Here is a 20,549-nt window from a genome sequence, read left to right on the forward strand (position 1 = left end):
TGTAAATCACTGGCTCATCACAATAACAAGAGCACGTCTCATCCCAGTGATTTGTTTGTCTTTACACCCCGTTAGAGAAACATTGCAGAGCCTCCTGCTGCTGCGACCGGCCCTCTGTCCTCCATTCAACCCTGCTGAAAGGCCTGGAACCGGAGGGGGAGCAAATTGATCTCCTCAGGGGTCCGCACTGACAATGCTTTTGTTGCTGTGGCCAATGTCAAGCTCTTGCTCTCCATGCGTGGTTGGGTGTCAGGTGCTGGCACCACAACAAACGCTGTGCAGGCATTTGGTCAGATGCTGTTTTTGTTGATAAACCACATCTTGTGTTTGCTTATTCTTCGTATCTTTCACCAAAACATGTAAATGCACTGCCACAGATGCGTTTTAAGGTTGTAAATTAAATTCAGAATTCCTATACTACACCTTCATACTTCTCTTATTTCACGGTAAAGCCATTGAGCCTATGCTGCACTGTTTTCTTAATGATGTCACGCCAGATGTGGGCCTCTATATAGTTTTGGGGAAGATGGGGCGAGGAAGGGTGTGGATCTGCCTCGTGAGCAGAAAACACAGATTAGTTCCTCCTTGCCATTGCGCCGATGAAAGGCGTCCACCACAGAAGCCTGACAAAGTTTCAAAGAGGAAAAATAAACAAAGTTTGTGGAAAGCTTCGTCTCGCTCATGCATTAAATCCCTTTGAACCACCTTTGTATTAAATACATCAACAACCCCGACTTCAAATAGATATAAAACACCTCAAGGTTATCAGGTAATAAAAGAAGATTATATAATTACAGTTTTGTTTGTATTGAATACATTAGCAAACCACATTTAAAATCCATTTCATTTGCAGTAAATACTGGCAGGAATGAAAGGAAATCAGAACTTCCGCTTTAATGCATCACATTTTGCATGCAGTGCATTAGCATTATTCGTATTTCAGATTACTCTTCACAGAGAGGTAATAAAACTTGGCCTGGATCCGAGCCATCAGCTTCTGCCACGCTGGTGACAGAGCTGCTTTCATCAACGCTGGGGCTCTTCACACTGATTTGGAGCTCATCAGTCAGGGTGTCTCCAGTTGTCAGCCACTAGATTTATACTGCAGAACATGGTGTTCAGAGCATGGGCAGATAGTAATGACTGATTGCACTTCAGAGCGTATGTGTGTGTGCTTGTGCACACCCCTTAACCATAAACACGCCATCTTCCCCCAACGTGATAGCCATGGGAAACCAAATCAGTGCCTGTAATTCAAGAAGAAGTCACCCGGCCTTTACGTTCTGAGATGGCAGGCAGTATGAAGTGTATATATGATGCCTTTCTATAATTAGTAGTGGCACGGGCTGATTCACTTTTCCCAGCTGTGGCAACTGATTTGCTAGCATGCAACAGTTGTAACTGAGGCAGGTCTTGTTCTTGGTTCTGGATGCTTCTATCACGCTTTTTACTCCATTTTGCAAACTGTTGCAAACCTTTAAAGCAGCTATGTATGTATACCACACCGAGATCAGGTTGAGTTAACACAAGTGTCGACCAGCAGGCAGTTTGTGCTGGCTTTGCTGAGATGAGCATTCGTAAAGCTTCGAGCATTGGGTGTGAAGTCTTGATGCCCCGCTGTGCCCTCGTCGAGACGGAAGCATCGTCTATCTAATCTTTACTGTGTAAGCAGATCTGGGGGACAGGAAGCTAAAGGGGGTATATTTAGGGTTGATTATCACCTCCTTTCTCACTGCCTGCTTTAAAAAAAAAAAGCAGACAGCTTTACATTTGTGTTACATGTACATGTGCCCCCTTCTGTAATAGGCTAAAACAGTGGTTCCCAACCTGGGGTACGGGACCCCCCTTAAGGCCCAGACACACCAACTCGACATCAACAACTAGTGGCCAACTGTTGCGTCGCCTCACATCACCTTTGTCTTGGCTAAAATGTGGTTCAAATTCAACATGAATCACGGGCAGACTAGAGCCGATTGTGCGAGACACAACAAAAAAACTAGGCCGACAGACGCTCACCAACGGCCCCAAACTATCCGATGGTCAACTGTCGGCTTGGTGTGCCAGGGCCTTAAGATTACAGGGGGTGCGCAAGGACTTGTCTGCCCAATTGTCAAAATTAGATTTGCTCATGTGTAACTAAAATCATATTAACACACTTACTGGATAATTTATACAAAAGCGTATATTTAAAACTACTTAGTAGCAAAATCTAATGAAATGTTCTATCAATCCATCTTTGTTGTCGTTTAGCCTTTCAAAAACAACATTTTCACTGCGGTCAAAAACTTATGTGCTCTCATAAATTACATTTATTTATCAATAACAAAAAAATCTATTTTGGCTCTAACGTTATTATAGTAAATGAAGTTGTTACAAAAAAAAAAGATCATATTATCCTAAAAGACGTGTGGATATATTGAGTAAAGATTGAATTAAATCAGCTGGGGTGGACGGCTGCTCTGCGGCCGTGACCATGACAACATGTATTTAAAAGCATATCAGTTGAGTTTCAGATCTCCTTGACACAAGCATCAACAGAGAAAGTTTGGCCGGGGTCATCAAGATGAGAAGCCACATGGTGTCTAATTTACAGAGAGATGCGGAGCTGATTCAAGGGCTTCCAAGTATTTAATCACAGTAAATCATTTCCTGTGTGAACTTGAGGTTATACGAGTCAAATGTCAACAGAGGTGGAGATAAGGCGCATATAATTTTGAAAAGCATACAAATTGGCACTAAATCAGTGTAATCATTTACTTGGTGGGAAGTAAACAAACCTGCGCAAGTTGTTTTTACTGTTTTCAGTTTTATTAAGATAAAAGTCCTGCTGTAGAATCGCAATACAACATTTCTGTGATCATTGCATGTAATCGTTCAAAACTTATTTACCGTACAGTCCATTAAAGGAACAGTGTGTAGCATTTAGGGGGCTCTATTGGCAGACATGGAATATGATAGTGATATGTACTGTATGTTTTCTTTAGTGTGTAATCAACTGAAAATAAGAATCTTTCTACAGTAGCCCAGAATGGACAAGCACTGGCTCTAGATAGGGACATTCACGTCAGCCACCGTACTTCTTCGACAAGCTTGGCACACGGGAGAAGTTTGAGTCGGTTGCAATCTGCAACCTCACCACTAGATGCCGTCAGATCCTACACACTGCACCTTTAAGATTAAGCTGAGGTTGTGTAATTATTTGATTTATTGTCAAGCTGATGAATCACTTTGTAAACCCCCATCACTTAGCCAACAGCGGTGCGTTGCAAAATGCAAAACAAGGAAATTGTAACGCCATCTCCAGCAGCACATACCAATAGTTGTTGATATCCTGTAACTTTGGACATAATAGTGTTGTTGTTGTTTGTCTTTCGGCTACTCCTGTTGGGGATCGCCACAGAAGATCATTGATCCGCACATTGATTTGGCATAGGTTTTACACCAGATGCCCTTTCTGACGCCCCTAGGGGGGGATACATATTTTGGTGGCAGGAGGAAACCGGAGAACCCGGAGCAAACCCATGCGAACACGGGAGAGAACATGCAAACTCCACACAAAAAAGGCCCCAGCCAGACCGGGGATCGAACCTGAGACCTTCTTGCAGTGAGGCGAAAGCACTAACCACTGCGCTTTGGACATAATATTATATGTTACACTAAATGAGCATTTTGTCAGTTGTCAACATCCTTGAGGAAAGCAGGAATTTTGTGAGTATGTTTGTGTGAGAAACGAAGATAGTGTGTGCGAGTGAACTGGTGCGTCATGGCGTTCCTCAGTGGTCAAAGGTGGAGAGTCAGCGAGCGCGAGGGCCCGATGTGACCAGGCGTGATGTGGGCAGAGACCTCAGCCAAGGGGTCCCTGGTGAGGAGAAAAAGGGGAGTTGGTAGAGGGGTGAGGAAACAGGTGATGAAGGAAAGGTGCAGTGTGTGTGTGAGTGTGTGTGAACACATCCTGTAAGTGACCTAGGGGTCTGGCAGGGCCAGGTGGACGGGAATGTGTGCTTGTGTGTGGACGGGATCCTCCCTCGAGCGCCCCTGCCTGCCCACCGTCACCCCACACTAGCAGGCTATTTATACTGCGCTGTGGGAAAATAACGGCCCGGCAGTGTCATCTGGGTTCTGCAAGGTTTATACTCCACACACACACACACACACACACACACACACACACACACACACACACACACACACACACACACACACACACACACACACACACACAGACACAGACACACACACGTACACAACACTGCCACGCTTCCCAACTCCCTCAGTCACAAACAACTTCAGGACAAACTAGAGCATAATTATCATATTAGCCTTGCACACTGTTCTTTATCACTGCTGGTGCTCTCAATCATGCTTGAGCAGCCTTAAAACAGGATTCACATGTTTAACGACAGTTTAGATTTGACTTAGATTTGGGCGGAGTAGCAAGTCGCTAAGCTAGAAACACAATAGTTTGCAATGCCTTTAGGTAATACAGATGCAATGAATAGGAACCTGATTTTAAATACGTTGACAGGATTTTGAATATGCACGCACGATGCACTCATGCGGAGAGCAAACATATCCTCAAAAGCTGTGCTTCAGAAGTGAATATAGTTTTACTGTCTGCTGCAGGAAGCAAATATAAAAATAGGATAAAGGTGTACATTTTAAACTATCTAAGCGTGCAAACACGCAGCAACTGGATTAAGCTAACACTTCTCTTGACTCATAAAAACAACATGTTTCCACAAAAGACAGATTGGAATCACATTTTGAGACATTATCTCTACAGTTTGCTGCCTCATGTGGTCTGATTCAATGAGGAAGTCACAAATGGCATGATGAATGTAATTTAATGAGGAAATTATGGTCAGATTACCCCAAAATGACCAACTTTATGTAACCTTAACCCTGAAATATGTTGCAACGGACGTGACGAGGCACAAAACAAAGTTAAAGATGAAACAATGACTTTTTTAGAGAAATAAAACAACTTGGACTGGACACTTGCGGTTGTCGTTAACAGCTTTAAGGGTGGAGGCATGTTTAGATGGTGGGACTGATTTAGTAAAGGGAGTTATAGTGGAGGAGCTGAAGTTAACACCATGACCTCTGCGTGTAATCCATCGCTGGTGATATTTGGATTTGAGTAAAGGTCTCAGAGGGCAAATTCAGTCCTGTCAGCTCCCACCCGAGGTCGTCTCTCAACATACATACATCAAGGAGTCGCACATTTAAGTGCAGATGTATGCACACTTGTGCATGCACCAAAACATAAACACACAAAAATACTGACACGCACGTTGGGACCCATGCCCTGGTCCCTGAGGCCCCAGGGGTGCAGGAGGTCAAACTAATCTGCCACAGTCCATGATGTTTACCACGCAGATGGGATGAGAATGGCAGGGACGGGATAGAGAGAGAGGAGAAACCACACTAAAAGATAAACACGATTAATCAGAGTCAGAATCAGAAGTACTGTATTGATCTCTGGGGGGAAATTGAGACGTAATAGTTGCTTTTATATGCAAAAAGAAATGTAAGAAAATAAAAAATAAGTATTTAACATGTAAATGATGTACATAATTTTACAATATATAACACAATACTGTTTACAGCGCAGTCACACATTTTTTCATGATGGTCAGCACAAAATTGATTTGTATGTAATCCATGTAAGTGTGAGCTGAGAAGTATAGAGAGCCGCAAACGCTGCATAAGGATGAGGTCGGTGTGGATGGGTGGGTCAAAAACACATGACTTTCGCCTCGTGAAACCACAAGTTAAAGTTGATTTATTTGTCACGTAGTTACTTCTGGAGTTATTTTAACCCAAACCGATATCTTTTCCTAAACCTAACTAAGTAGTTTAGTTGCTTAAGCCTAACCAAGTCAATCTATTCCTAAACCTAAGTAGTTTTATTTTTAAATGACTGGAGCGGAAATTGACACAGGCGTCATGTGCTGCTGGACATTCATCGGAAAACGCACGACAATTACGTTGTTGAAAGTCGTGCTGAGTGTCTATGTCTATGTGCACGAATCAAGTAGATTACATTTTGTGACTGTTTCACAAACTGCCATGAGACTGTATCGCAGCATCATATGTAGAGAAATATAAATAAATAAGAAAAATAAGAAATTAGAAATATAAGAAATATGTACAAATATGTGCATCAAACACATACAAGTGCATGAATGATTTGTTTGCTTTTATTTTGCCATAAAGGAACAAATATATAACATACTTGCCCAAATATAGACAAAACACAGATGACCTTAAAGGTGCTAAATGTGAGATTGGGAGCATTTCTGTTGCATCTGCATGGTTCTCAACATGGCGACGGTTGAGCTGGCGGCTCGCAGCTAACAGTGAAAACAACTGCTACACTGCAGACAGAGCTAACAGTGTTGACCTGGGGGGGTAACCGGAGTGTGGGCGCTATGCTTCTGCAACGGCGCCGTCGGTTGGGACGGCGTTATCAGCTGTAACCACCGTATGAGCTAGCCAGTGGGGCACGCTCACATGCATGAACATGCGGTGGAAATCTTTTGAAACAAGGACATGCAAGGGAGAAAAAAAACAATATGTTAAGCATAAATCTGAAGCGTGACACAGGATAAACATCTCTACCTGGTTGAGCCCTCCATGCTCTATTCATAACATGTGTGCAGACAGACGAGTTTCTCTGCATGTTTGTGTGTTTAACTCACACACTGAGAGTTACAGAGTGTAAAGTGAGTGTGCTCGGCATATCTTCCAGGGTTAATTGTATCATAAATTCACAAGCTGCTAAAAGACAGGCATGGCTGGAATTCACACTTGAGCCCTCACTTTCTCACAGACACAACTCTGCATTGTGTGCGTGTGTGTCAGATATGACACTATTAATAAACAAACAATGTTATCTGGTTGAATAAATGGAGAGATAAAAGGCGAACGCTGGGAAATGAGAGAAAGTTGAAGCCTATTACGTTAACAGTACTTCAGTGATTAACAATTCAATATTGCAGAGGTGTTTTCGACGAGGCGTTACGTCACGGCTCCGAACAAAACATCTCTCCCAGACATACATTCATGCGTGTGAATGTCTTTAGATCCTCCTCTTTCTCACTTTCTCTCACTTTCTCTCATCCCACTCTATATCCTGTTTTTGTTTTTGGCATATTCTCATATAGTGCTGGGAAAAAAGGGTAATTTATTACATCCGTTTTATTACAGAGTTAAACTTTTTCAAATAGACTCATGCAGCATTATGACGGCAAGGTGTGAGGGGTCATCACTGGTCTGTGATGAGGTGATAAAGAGCACACACAGAGTGCCGAGCAGGTCCAGGCCTATGGAAAACACTCCACGCTGACCCCCCCTGTGAGAAGTTCCCGGTTCCCAGGACCCGGTGTGTACGTTTGGGGGGCAATAACTCACCAGGTCCCTCGACTTCCTCTTTCGGCCTTCTGCGTTTTATGACCCTCTCCTCTGCCGTACAACTGCTGTCTCTCCGCAGCTTCCCTTTGCTCTGATTGGATTAGAGGGAAGAGGATGAAGGGGAAGAGACGGGGAAGCAGCTGGGATGAGGTGAGAAGCTGGTTGGGATGGAACACGTTTTATTTTTTTAATCTTAGCTATTAAGATTATTAAGATGACACAACTTCCCTTGTTGTGGTCCACATCTTGCTGTACCTTACCACCACACTACACGTGGACAGGAAACCACTCGCCTAATAATCAGACTGAATTCCCATCTTGTTTTCACTTCATTGCACATTATTTCTATTTGAATGGCTGAAAAAATGTTGAGGTGGAATTAAGAGGTCAAGGAAAACTGTTTAATACGTGCAACTAACATTTTTAAAGTAAAACTTGTGCTAGTTGTGTTGAACACATGCTAATTAAATTGTCTGAGGGTGTCTTTTTTTTCTTTTTTGTCACATCCTGTCAGAGATCGAGGTGTACTCACTCTCGGGGGAGTAGATGGAGTTGTCAGAGAGCAGCGAAACCCGAGACCCCTTACGTCTCACTTTGTGGCCTCCTGTGAATGAGAGGCCAGACATGGGCAACTCTGTGGAACAATCAATGAATTTGCCACTGAACACCTCTGCATCTTTGTTTCCGAAAAAGTTAAAAGCTCACGTGATGGAAGTATCTTTGCCGGAAACTGAAACTTTCACGCTGTGTCTGAATTTGCACGCACGACTGTTCCAGTGACTTTGAGAGGAAGTGAAGTGAAGGTCAAGGTCACGTCATTTTAATGTCCTGTTTCTTTAAGATTACGCACGAGACTCAGGGAGAAGTCGAGTGTGGGTGGACGGCGTTGCGGTTGCGTCGGTGTCTCTGACAGGAAATTTAATCAAGATAGGGTAATATGAGTTCACGAGAGGAGTCTACACAGCACTCGCTCTGCTCTTTAAAACTGATAAATGTTGTAGAAGTCACTGCAACCTTTAAACCTGCCTCGGTTTGTGACTTAGTGTGTGTTTAAATCAGGCTATGTGTGTTTAGTACATGCGCCGTATTCCTGACCCTTGATCACACAAAGTATTTTAATCCAATCAGCTCCGTTTTCACATGACTGTCACACACTCGCTGCTGCTATGGTAACCTGCAGAGGAAAGGAGAGAAAGTGCTGGAGTGAGAGAGAGGTATGCTGTCCTCTCTTTAATCACTGTGACATTTACACACACTCAACACATAGATCTTACTCTTTATGTGGTACTCAAGTTTCTTTCTCTCCCTTGTTTCTGACTTCACAAAAATACAAACCCTGACATTTGAAGGATTTCTAACGCCCTGAACGACTAGAGAACACGTGGTTATCAATTTCAGACATGTGGGAGACTACCAATAACGTTATAATAATGATATTATTTAAAAAGATACATACATATGTGTAATAAACTGGAAAAACCCACAACCTCCCAGTTGCATTTTACGATTGAGAGAGACTCAGGTTTATACATCGTGGAAGACAAATTTGAGAAAATGTCACGTTGACTTTGCCATGTTATGATTTGAGCATATTTTTTATGCTAAATGCAGTACCTGTGAGGGTTTCTGGACAATATTTGTCATTGTTTTGTGTTGTTAATTGATTTTCAATAATAAATACATACATACATTTGCATAAAGCAGCATATTTGCCCACTCCCATGTTGATAAGAGTATCAAATACTTGACAAATCTTCCTTTTAGGTACATTTTGAACAGATACAAAATTTGTGATTAATCGCGATTAACTATGGACAATCATGCAATTAATCGCGATAAGATATTCTAATCAATTGACAGCTCTAATATATACAGTATATATATATACTGTATATATACATATATATGTATGCAACAGGGAATTCAAGTATTCTTACTTTTCTGTGTCTGGAAAGTCAGGTTTAAAGGCTAACAGGTTTAAACATGGAGATAATGGCTGGATAAATGGTGACAAATATAGGTTATGACTGAAACTGACAGAAGATAAAGAAGGCTGAAAATCACTCATGACAGCACAAGTAAAGAGAGACACAATCACAAAGAAGTATTCATCTACAACAGAGACAGTTAATAAAAAGGAAGGCTTGCAAAAAGCACCTTCCAGGTAATGAAAGCTGTTTTGGTGGAACAGGATTACAAAGAAAGATAACAGCTGAAGCCAAACTTACTAATACTCACTTCCCTTGAGAGGTGAAAAGGTTAGTCTGTGCCCTTTGGTTAGTTTCTGGCACGCTACCCTCTGCTGCTTCTCATTTTTTTTTCTCTGACATTTCCTGTTCTACCTCAAGTTGAAGAGCTTACAATGCTAGTAGTTGTTGCATTTACTGTCATGTGCTGGAAAACTGCATCTGCAACAGTCAGCTTTTTTCTTTCACTCTTTCTCTTTAGCCCCAGAAGCTGCAGCCTATATTTTTTCCATTCTTTAAATGTAACCTATGATTTGGAGCTCAGCTAGCAGAAGGCCACTGTCAGCAGCAGCAGCAGAAGCAGCAGCAGAAGTTGCAAGTCTGGGAGATTTTGAGCCTCATTTTTGTTTCAACTGCATCAGTGAGCAAAGCCCTCCACCTGCTGGTCAGGAGGGGTCTCACCAGACTGTGTTTCTGGTGGCAAACACCATGAGACAGCACGAGGGTAAAGTCAAAGTATCTCTGGGTAATACCTGGAAGTGCCCTCTGAGTCACGGAGTTTCCGACTCAGAAGTTGAGGTTGAATCTGTGTTTTTTAATTGATGTTTTCCCCCATTTTATATAAAGAGAGATGTTTTCCTGGAAGCCTTTTGCATAACGTACATTACTCAGACGCCTCTCAAAGGTTAAATCTCACGCTGTTTAAATGACAATTCTAACTGATTTCTTGAAACAGCGAGTTCCTTTCTTAGATAACCCCACTCAAATAACTGACTTTTGCGTTTCAAAAGTCTACAAACAGGATTATAATATAAATTAGGGCTGTCAATAGTTTAAAATATAATATTTTTTTATCTGTTCAAAATGTACCTTAAAGGGAGATTTGTAAAGTATTTAATACTCTTATCAACGTGGGAGTGGGCAAATATGCTGCTTTATGCAAATATATGTATATATTTATTATTGGAAATCAATTAACAACACAAAACAATGACAGATATTGTCCAGAAACCCTCACAGGTACTGCAATTAGCATAAAAAATATGCTCAAATCATAACATGGCTAACTGCAGCCCAACAGGCAACAACAGCTGTCAGTGTGTCAGTGTGCTGACTTGACTATGACTTGCCCCAAACTGCATGTGATTATCATAAAGTGGGCATGTCTGTAAAGGGGAGACTCGTGGGTAACCATAGAACCCATTTTCATTCACATATCTTGAGGTCAGAGGTCAAGGGACCCCTTTGAAAATGGCCTTAACAGTTTTTCCTCGCCAAAGTATAGCGTAAATTTGGAGCGTTATTTAGCCCCCTTCCTGATAAGCTAGTATGACATGGTTGGTACCGATGGATTCATTAGGTTTTCTAGTTTCATATGATGTCAGTATCTTTCTTGTAGCTCGAGCCCGCTACAACCAAAAAGTTGTGTAAGTTGCGTTAATGCATTAAAGAATTTAGTAGCGTTAAAACAGATTTGCGTTAACGCGTTATTAACGAGTTAACTTTGACAGCCCTGATATAAACTGGTGGCAGTTCCTGTATGTGTATTCAGCATCGATGGCTTCTGCAGAATATTTATAACGCAAGCATCTCTATTTGCATTCCCAGTTGAAGAGCATCTGATAATCATCAGTTCATCTCAAGGTTCTCTGCCAGAAAAAAGAAGCACGTTTTGTGCAAATGATTTTATTCATAGATAGCAGACAGAACAGAACAAGATACGGTGTCCTTTCCAGCCGGGAGCACCCGGGACTCTCAGCCTGAATCCACTTTTAAATTGAAGTCTACACGTGGAAACATTATACAAAATAAAAAGGACCCAACCAGACATCTTTTTGTTTTTTTGTGTATGCCTGCTTACATAAAGGTGCTGCTCCACACAGTCACGGTGCAAGAGAGCATAAAGGGAGTATGGATACACTCTGTTGAGGTCAGGTTAGGGACTGTACGCTAATTATTTGGAGGAAAAAAAAACAAAACAAGGTCCTCCCATATATTTTCTTTGGGCCCTCCCCTATGAATATTCCAGCCACTCTCTGTTTTAGAATAAAGAGATACTAACTAATAGGCTAAACTTGAATGATAATATAGGCTAACTTTATATGACACATTCAACTTTTTGTTGTGATGAAGGCTAAAGTGAAGGGGGGGGGGGAACTACCGCTGGTAGAGATCATTTAATCTGTATTATCTGTAAACATGAATATCTATTTTCTGTTTCTCCAGCCCGTTCTCATTCCCAGGACATCAAATACCGAAGCTTTATCACGTCCGTTGGCGTGTCATACCGCCGCACAAAGCGCCAGTATGAGACGCATCGGGCTTTTCCATTAACTACAATGTAAACCTATCCGCAGCTACAGCAAACGCTCAAAGAAAGACTGTGGTGACGTAGTTTAAAAAGCACAAAAGACACACTAAGGGTGGGCAGGAGTTGAGGTGTATGGGTCCAACAAACACAAGGCTTTCAACAAGGAGACCGCTGTTTGCATCCCGTGCGTAAAGTTTCACTTTCACGTTACAATCAGCTGTTTCGTTCGTGTCCCGTGTTCACAACGTTCAGTTTCAGTTTAACTTTACAAAGATAGTAGTAGACAAGTTGGGAAGAAAACATGTTGCTCTATTTTAGAATAAAGAGATACTAATAGTCTAAACTTGAACTGTAATATAGGTCAACTTCATATGACACATTACAGTTAGCTAGCTCACTGTGAGGGGAAAAATGTCAAATAAAACTGTGTCAGGATCGTTGTCCTCTGCATATGTTAAAGGGCACCTTTATGACCCACTGTGCACACTAAACAATGCTTTATGACTATTTGATCCATAAACTGTATATAAAGATGGACGACATGACAGCTCCTACAAAAGTGAAGCCAAAACATCTGGATCGCCCAGAGATAGTTTCTGTTATTTTAGATCGTTCTTATCACGCTGATGTGTGTTTAAGTTTGGCTTTAATTAGTTATTTGATGCTATAAAAAAAGGGAGTGCAACGTCATGATTGACAGCCGTGAGTCTCTCTCGCTGACGAGCTCCGGCCGCGCTCGGCTCGCGAATGGTTCGGACGGGTGAACCGACCCTCCTTTCAGCAAAAAGAAAAAGAAAAAAAACATTACCCTTCCTGCTTTTCTGACACCATAATAATTTTTGTACAGTCCCTTATAGGGACACTGACATCCCATAATGGTGAAAAACATCTGCTAAATTAGACAAAGGTGAATTAGCGTTTTGCAAGGCTTCCATATAATATATATATATAAAAAAAACTCAGTCTACTTAAATTACTCTCCTACTTTGTTGCTGAGCCGATTCAACTAAAACAATGAATGCAATGTTTTCTGTTTTCTTACTGTGGTACATACAGTATGTTGTTGAGGCCATTCAAGCCATCACTACTGCGATTATAATGTTAATGCATATGATGTGCTGAGGATAAATAAAGTTATGTTTTTTTGTTGTTGTTTTTCTCTGTATTATGAGACAGTATGCAAGATTAAATCAGTCCTGTTACAGTACAGTACAGTACAGCTTTGGAAACTCACAAAAACAGGACATTTCTTTTTCCTCTTCATTTTCTCTCCACACTTCAAAACCAATCACCTACAAAAACAGAGCAATCAATCCACACACACACATTCACTCATTTCCTCTTAACCTATCTCCAGGGCAACTACTAGCGCTATTACTGTATAATTGTTAATAATATTATGACATCATTTATATTCAGATCACACATCCATGGACAGGCGAGAACAAAATGGGCGGTGGTGGTATGGTCTGCAAAGTCTTATTAAGAGCAGGGATCCTGTTTTTTTTTTTAGTCAAAGGTGACGGCTTTTCTTAGTGTCTGCAGACTCGGTGTGTGTGCAGCTCATTTTCCACTTCAATACCTCCTTCCTCCATCTTCGTCTCCTTTCTCTCTCTCAGAGCCACCAGAAGCGTACGTAGACAATGAGCATGATGAAAAAGACGCCGCCGGCTGCCAGCTTGGCATAGGTGGAGCGGGTATTCAGATACTTGGCGTCGCTGCGGTACTTCTTCGACAGGCTGGACAAGTTGCTGGCCTTGGAGTCCAGCGCTGCAGGGAGGAGAAACGGGAGGAAAAAACAAAAGAGGAAAGAGGAGAGATAGACACACAGATAAGGACAGAATCAAATGAGGATCACAGTGTGGGGATATGAGGAGCATCCGCCTTCACTTAGAGAAGGACTGAGATGACATGGACTCACCAGAGAGAGCCTCTCCTCTCTGCAGCACCTCCTCTATGTTAGCCACCATGATCCTCTGGACGTCCTGGAGCTCTGTGTTGATGCTGCCCAGATTCCTTCTTGCTCGGCTGTCAATGTACGACTTCTTGGTTTTTTGGATGTAGGTGTCTGGCGAGGGAGCGGCACAAATAATAAAAGCAGTTAATGGCAGCCGGTGGAGTGTTTACTCAAAATGTTTAACTGCCAAATAAGCTCTTTGTGTTGTTATATCTGTGTGTTTAACAAATTCCTCTCTTTGATAGATTTAATAAGCCACATAATACACTAGAGGAATGGTATTTGTGTTCGCTCCCACTGATTTTCTATGGGATATCTGAGTGTTATTCGAGGCACTGTGGTGTTGCAGAACTGACCGGCGATGCAAGAAAAGTGGGTCGAAAGTTTAAACTTTATGCAATCGAGAGCAAAATGGGCCCGGAGGCTCTGTTGTGATCTGCCAAAAGTCTGCCAAAGAAGAAGTGAAGAAGTGATGCAGCGGTGGACAAGTGAGTCGTTGCCAACAGTGACAAGCCAACAGTGGCGGAGGCAGCGTTGCATGATTTCTCCACTTACAATGCGTTTTTCTCTGTAAGGAACGTGCTTAAGAGTTTGAAAGAATTTTGAGCCTGAGGACTTACAATATCTTATTTGCTGTTTTTTTTAGTGATGTACTGATCTACCAAATCAATATCATGACCAAAGTGACCTCATTAAGCAAATCGGATTTATAAAAATATGTTTCCACAATCAGTTTCCTTTTTTAAAGTTACTACGAGGAACTTTAATTTCGTGTATTGAATTTGGCGGTCCCTGTGGACAAAAGTGGTAGTTTTTCTGAGCACCAGAGTCCCTTTAAAAGCTCCCCCAAAAGTGAAACCTAAACATCTTGATTGCCCCCTGGTGGATGGCTGCAGTATAGGTCATAAATCAATGTTAGTGGGACATGAGCCAAACTAAAAAGTCAAAGTACGCGTCAAATACATTTTTCCCAAAGATGGTTTCTGTCTTTTTAGCTAGATCTTGTCACGCTGATAAGTTTTGGCTTTAATTAGTTATTTGATGCTATAAAAAGGTGGTGAGACGTCATGATTGACAGCTGTGATTGACAGCTGCTCTGAGTTAAGTAGTCGTGGAGCCGTTGAGATAAATCGGACGAGGAGAGGTAACTTTAGCTTTCCATGACCGTCGCGAGTCTGTGTAATACAACGTGTGCCAATTTGATCATAACTGTAGTTATAGAGATATTATGATTAGTTGTTGTGTCTTTCTAGCCAAACAGCTACCGCGGTGCTAACATAGCAGCTAGGTGGCTCACGCCAGCAAGCTGCGGCCGTGCTCGGCTCGTGATTGGCTCAGGTGGGTGTGTGGGCGGGACCTCGATACCACAGCTCCAGTCCACCGATCACTACTGCACCGACTCATGGCAGCTCCCGTATCCGGGATATTTTGGCTTCACTTTTGCACTTTTGTGGGAGGAAGTGGAGACACATCGTCCATCTATATATGCAGTCTGTGGTATTACAGAACATATTAATGGACACTAATGCATTTGAAACAAACAAGAAGCTTTAACAGCCCACAGAGCAGGAACTCAGTTGCTTCTGGCTCTCTTTTCTTCTTACCAAACTCAATGAAGGAATATGGCCGGGAAACTGTGGGGACCTTCTTTCCATGCTGCTCATGGAACTCTGCCTGCAGGTCTTCAAGGTAAGCAAAGGCCAGCTTCTTAGCAAAGCTGGCTTCACACAGCACGAGGTAGCACACGCCTTTCTCTATAAAATAGCTGCAAGGAGAACATAAAGATGTCAAGAAATCGTTACAGAAATACTTGTATTCTAGATGTATTTCAGTGCTCTATGCCACTTTGTTCAAATGTTTTTAACTGTACTCGTGTTCTTCTTCGTACTCACTGAAATGCCATGGAGCCGGCCTCTAAAGTGCAGCGCGTGGGACTCTGCTCATTGAGTTTCCTGAAGAGCTGCTTAGCTTGACTCTGATACTGCTGAAGGTCACGACCCAACTGAACCAGACGAAAAAAAACAGAGCAGTTACCACACGACTCACTCACATCTCACACAGAAAGTAATATGGTGTTTCATCAGGGCAAGAAATTGACTTTTGTATGCCATATTTGCATGTGGAAATATCACTATTATAGCACCAGAAGAGACATAAATGACAAAAATGTGCTACTTGTTTAAGTGTTTGAGAAGACAGACAAAAACAGCAACCACCTCCAGTCCAGATTACACACTATTTTTCTTGATGGTGTTAATTTCTTGCCCTGTAAAGTGTGCTGGAAATAAATGTTGGCACAAAACACCACAGACGGTGTGTGATGCTACAACTGAGACTGAAGAGGCTGACTGAAAATGTTTAAAAAAAATAACAAATGGTCACTCAGATTCTCTACAGCAACACTGCAGCATCACAGATGCACGTATGATGTTGAAGCACAGAGCGGAGACACAACAAACCTTTTCGCTTCCCTTTATGAAAGCAAGCAAGAGAGTGAAGGAAAGATGTTAGACTTCTGGTAAGTCATGCTCAAACATTATAAAACAACATCAACATTACTAAACCATCCATTTTAACATTCTTCCACATGTTAGGTTTATGTTTGTGTCGACTGGAGTTTTGAGACTAATATCAATATAGATTTTTATTGCAGTCGAACCAGGGACGTTGCACCTGAACCAAAGAGTATAAAAGCAAAGAGGCGAAACTCTGGTGCTTTTTTGACAACAGCCACTAGATGGTGCTGTGGTGGCGCAGCCGCCATTTTGGACTGAAACCGCCTGTGGCTATGGATGTATAAAGAGACGTCTGTAAATCAAGAGGATAATGATTTTTGAGGTAAATCAACTTCCCAGTATGAACACTTCAATATCCCTCATTTAAATCATTATGCCATAAAAGTGTTAAGATTCACTAATAGCTGAATCCAGAGTTATTTTCCTGAACGTGCATCAGCCCCACAGGACTGCACCGCCCTGCACGCTTATATGACATATCCGGTTCTGCCAGCTTCCTACTAGCTGTATCCTGCGGCTGTAATAATGGATATATTGGCTGTAATTCAACACTTTTATTATCTTATATTACACCCATGGGCTGTATGCTGTAAGCCTGTACCGTGGTGGATGTGTTAACGTCTCTGTTCCCAAACAACTGGCTGTCGGCCAGTAGCTAGTTTCCGTTTATGTCCATCACTCACTTTATGCTCCTCTGGGAGGCAGCAGGGCAAAAAGGGTTAATAAATAAATAAGTAAATAGTTATAATAGTATGCATATTTATAATATTTGTTATTGTTCAACACAGGCCATTTCGGTAGAGACATTAAATATTACAATAGAATAGAAATCATTTTGTTTTACGTTTGTATGGCGGATGTTTTACTGGCGTCCGGTAGTCGCTTTCAGTCCGAAATGGCGGATGGCAACGGCAATGGAAATATACATTCTTTGGAAATATTTGAGAGTTTAAGAAATCCATTAACAATATATCGCCGGAATTCATTTTCTAAACAAACACTTGTGATAAGAATCCCTTAAATTTGGTTATTAAAAAATAACAAGCAATATACCTACAGAGCAGCAGATCGTTTTACAGTTGAAAAATAATAATAATAATAATAATAATTCTTCTTCTTCTAACCATTGGTGCGCTTTAAACTTTAAACTTACTTTACACCACATCCCATATACCATTTTATAGACTGTACATATTACATCTATTTATTGCTAACTACATTTTTTATTGACGGACGGTACACGCTATGTTCATTCACTATGTCCATTCACTATGTCCATTCACTATGTCCATTCACTATGTTCATTCACTATGTCCATCCACTATGTCCATTCACTATGTTCATTCACTATGTCCATTCACTATGTCTATTCACTATGTCCATTCACTATGTCCATTCACTATGTCCATTCACTATGTCTATTCACTATGTCCATTCACTATGTCCATTCACTATGTCCATTCACTATGTCTATTCACTATGTCCATTCACTATGTTCATTCACTATGTCTATTCACTATGTCCATTCACTATGTCTATTCACTATGTCCATTCACTATGTCCATCCACTATGTCCATTCACTATGTCCATTCACTATGTCCATTCACTATGTCTATCCACTATGTCCATTCACTATGTTCATTCACTATGTCCATTCACTATGTTCATTCACTATGTCTATTCACTATGTCCATTCACTATGTTCATTCACTATGTCTATTCTGTATCTCTATTTATTGTTTTTATAATTTTTTGTACACCTGTACCTCTGTACCTCTGCTTTGCTGCTTTGACACCTGAATTCCCCCCGGGGATTAATAAAGGTTCATCTTATCTTATCTTATCTTATCTTAAACACGTCAGCGCTCTCTGGTGGACAAATTATATAATGGAGACACAGTTTTTTCATGTCAAACATATTTTAACAATTTCATGTTACATTCATTTGGTCATTGGTCAACATTATATATATTTTTTTTTTTCGTAATATTATGACTTTATTCTCATAATCTCCATTTTTTTCCCCGTCAATGTGACCCTAATAATCTGTCGTACATTTGCACTTTGACCCTCACTGCATTACACTTACAGTAAACTATAAGCTGTATATTGTTTTGCGGTTCCAGACAGATTATTATTATTAATATGTTGACTAAAATGTCTCTTTTGATAGTAAAAGTTGCTGACCCCTGCTTTAGGTAAATAATAAAAAATATCAAACCTGATGAAAAAGCATGTTTTGCAGCCATGTATGCATTTGGTGCAACATATAGACATTCAAAGACCTACATTTGTGTTTAGCCTTATAAAACTTACAGTAGAAGTTGTGCAATGATGAAATGACTATCTGAGTAAGGTCAGAGTTGAAACACAGAGATCCTGCTCTGAGTCACATACTTTATGTAAATAAAAGGCTGTGCATATAGATAGGCCTAGAGTAGCTATGTTAGATAACGTGTCACTGCAGCATTTGTACAACACAGAGGTGTTTTCCAGCGTCCTGCAGTGGTCAACATCTAACAGACTAGCCTGCATTGAACAGCATGATGTTACCTGCTCGTCCTCCTGCATCGAGGCGGCTAGCGGCAGTCCGTCCGCCAGCCGCGCGATCATCGTCAGCAGCACCATCTCTTCTCTTCTGTCTCTCCTCTGAGGTCCGGACGGGTTTCTCTCCGCTGCCCAGTAAAACGTCTCACAGGTGAACTGGTACCAGTCGAGTCTGACAGGCTGTAAACTGACAACACACCACTCAGAGGGCTGCTGACGGGGCTGACGGGCTGAGCTGGCCGGAAACGCAAGAGCTTTGTGTGTCGCAGCCAAATACTTCCGTCCACCTCAGTATGCGGAAGCGACTGACCACAAGTACAGTTCCGCATCACTTCTAACATCTTCTACCAATACTGTAATTATAGTGAGTATTGCTACTTCATGTTTCTGGAGTATTATTATCACTCCATGTGGAATTATTGTGTAAAATGTACACATTTTGTCGTCCTAGATATTAATTAAATAAATAAATATTTTGCTAGAGGTCCACGTACTACCTTTTTCGGTAGTCATGTTTTTTTTTTATGATTTAATGATATGTTCTGCTTACTTTTTATTTATTTACGTTTTTATTATCTGTGTAAATGTTTTATGTCTAATGTGATATCTGCTCAGTTTTGAGGGTGATAACTTTGTAATTGTAATGATTGCTCTATTATTATTTGTAAATTAATCTTGTGAATATAATAATAATAATAATAATAATAATAATAATAATATGCCCCGTCAGTATATGAAAATGTGGCTTTTTTCGTTTTTCTTTACTTCAAGAAAGCCAGGAAGAAGCCTCGATATGAAAGTGATATGAAAATAAAAGATAAAAACACAATCAGCTCTTTAATGCAGTTAGCCCAGGAAATGATGCCATGTCCACAAAACAGGACACTCTGCATGACTTGAGTCATTTATGCCACATTTCTATTTACATTCTACTTATTGCACGGAATGATATCACTCTTTCTCCAGTAAACCACCTTTACATCATGGAGCAACCAAAGATCAGCATGAGTCAGTTAATCTAGTAGTTGTAGGTGCAAAATATATCCAGCTGAGGGCAGCGTTGGGCCCTTTTAGGAAAAGCATCAGTGAGACAAGCATCCTCTACAACACAAAGAAAGGGACTTAACCCCTTTCTTCATGGTATTATTGAACCTATTTTGTTCAAACAGCATCATGTCATCTGTTGAAAAGGAAATTTCAAGGCGTTGCTAAGGATTTATTATTTAGTTTTCCTATGAAACACTGATAAAACTATATTTAAAACAACTGATTTTGAAATGTCAGAAGGAGCGAGGAGCTCTACACAGAATCCTGCAGCAAATTATTTGACCTCCAGGCATGAAGGCCAGCGAGAATGCACCCTTTGCATGAGAAGTGGAGTTATAGCGTGGCAACCCTACTCCTCCTCCAAGCTACGGGCAGACTGGTGAGAGATGAAGAGAGAGAGAGAAAGACTTCACAAGACCTTTCACAACCTCTCAGTCTTCTCAATTGTGAGCGAGTCAGGTGGCGTGTCCACGGGGAGTTGCTGTCACCGGCTGCAGCCCTGACACGGCAGACCCCCACCAAGTGACCCCCGGCGTCTGCCACACAGCATGTCTGCTGCCTGTCTGAC

General features: G+C 41.3%; 1 protein-coding gene across 2 annotated transcripts; it reads right to left on the reverse strand.

Moving 5' to 3' along the window:
• Window positions 1–11,272: 11,272 nt before the first annotated feature.
• sec22bb (SEC22 homolog B, vesicle trafficking protein b) lies at window positions 11,273–19,214 on the reverse strand. Of its 2 annotated transcripts, XM_074635843.1 has the most exons (7): window positions 18,941–19,214; window positions 16,330–16,341; window positions 15,763–15,872; window positions 15,475–15,635; window positions 13,835–13,981; window positions 12,740–13,683; window positions 11,273–12,684 (listed from the first exon to the last, which is right to left on the reverse strand). In XM_074635843.1, exons 1-6 carry the CDS (start codon window positions 19,013–19,015, stop codon window positions 13,529–13,531), a joined length of 660 nt encoding a protein of 219 aa, XP_074491944.1. In that variant the 5' UTR covers window positions 19,016–19,214; the 3' UTR covers window positions 11,273–12,684; window positions 12,740–13,528. The 2 variants fall into 2 exon arrangements, with proteins under 2 accessions (XP_074491944.1, XP_074491942.1); XM_074635841.1 differs by lacking the exon at window positions 16,330–16,341 and having other exon boundaries at window positions 18,941–19,211.
• Window positions 19,215–20,549: the final 1,335 nt, after the last annotated feature.

The sequence above is a fragment of the Sebastes fasciatus genome, chromosome 5 (assembly GCF_043250625.1).
Source record: "Sebastes fasciatus isolate fSebFas1 chromosome 5, fSebFas1.pri, whole genome shotgun sequence".
Taxonomy (NCBI): domain Eukaryota; kingdom Metazoa; phylum Chordata; class Actinopteri; order Perciformes; family Sebastidae; genus Sebastes; species Sebastes fasciatus.

What these genes read in the sequence shown, in the direction of transcription:
- sec22bb (XM_074635843.1), bottom strand. Translation starts at nt 19,015, where the DNA reads ATGGTGCTGCTGACGATGATCGCGCGGCTGGCGGACGGACTGCCGCTA. An exon ending in GCCGGCTCCATGGCATTTCA is followed by an intron (nt 15,636 to 15,762) that starts GTGAGTACGAAG and finishes TTCTCCTTGCAG; the next exon opens with CTATTTTATAGAGAAAGGCG. An exon ending in GAGAGGAGAGGCTCTCTCTG is followed by an intron (nt 13,684 to 13,834) that starts GTGAGTCCATGT and finishes TCCTCCCTGCAG; the next exon opens with CGCTGGACTCCAAGGCCAGC.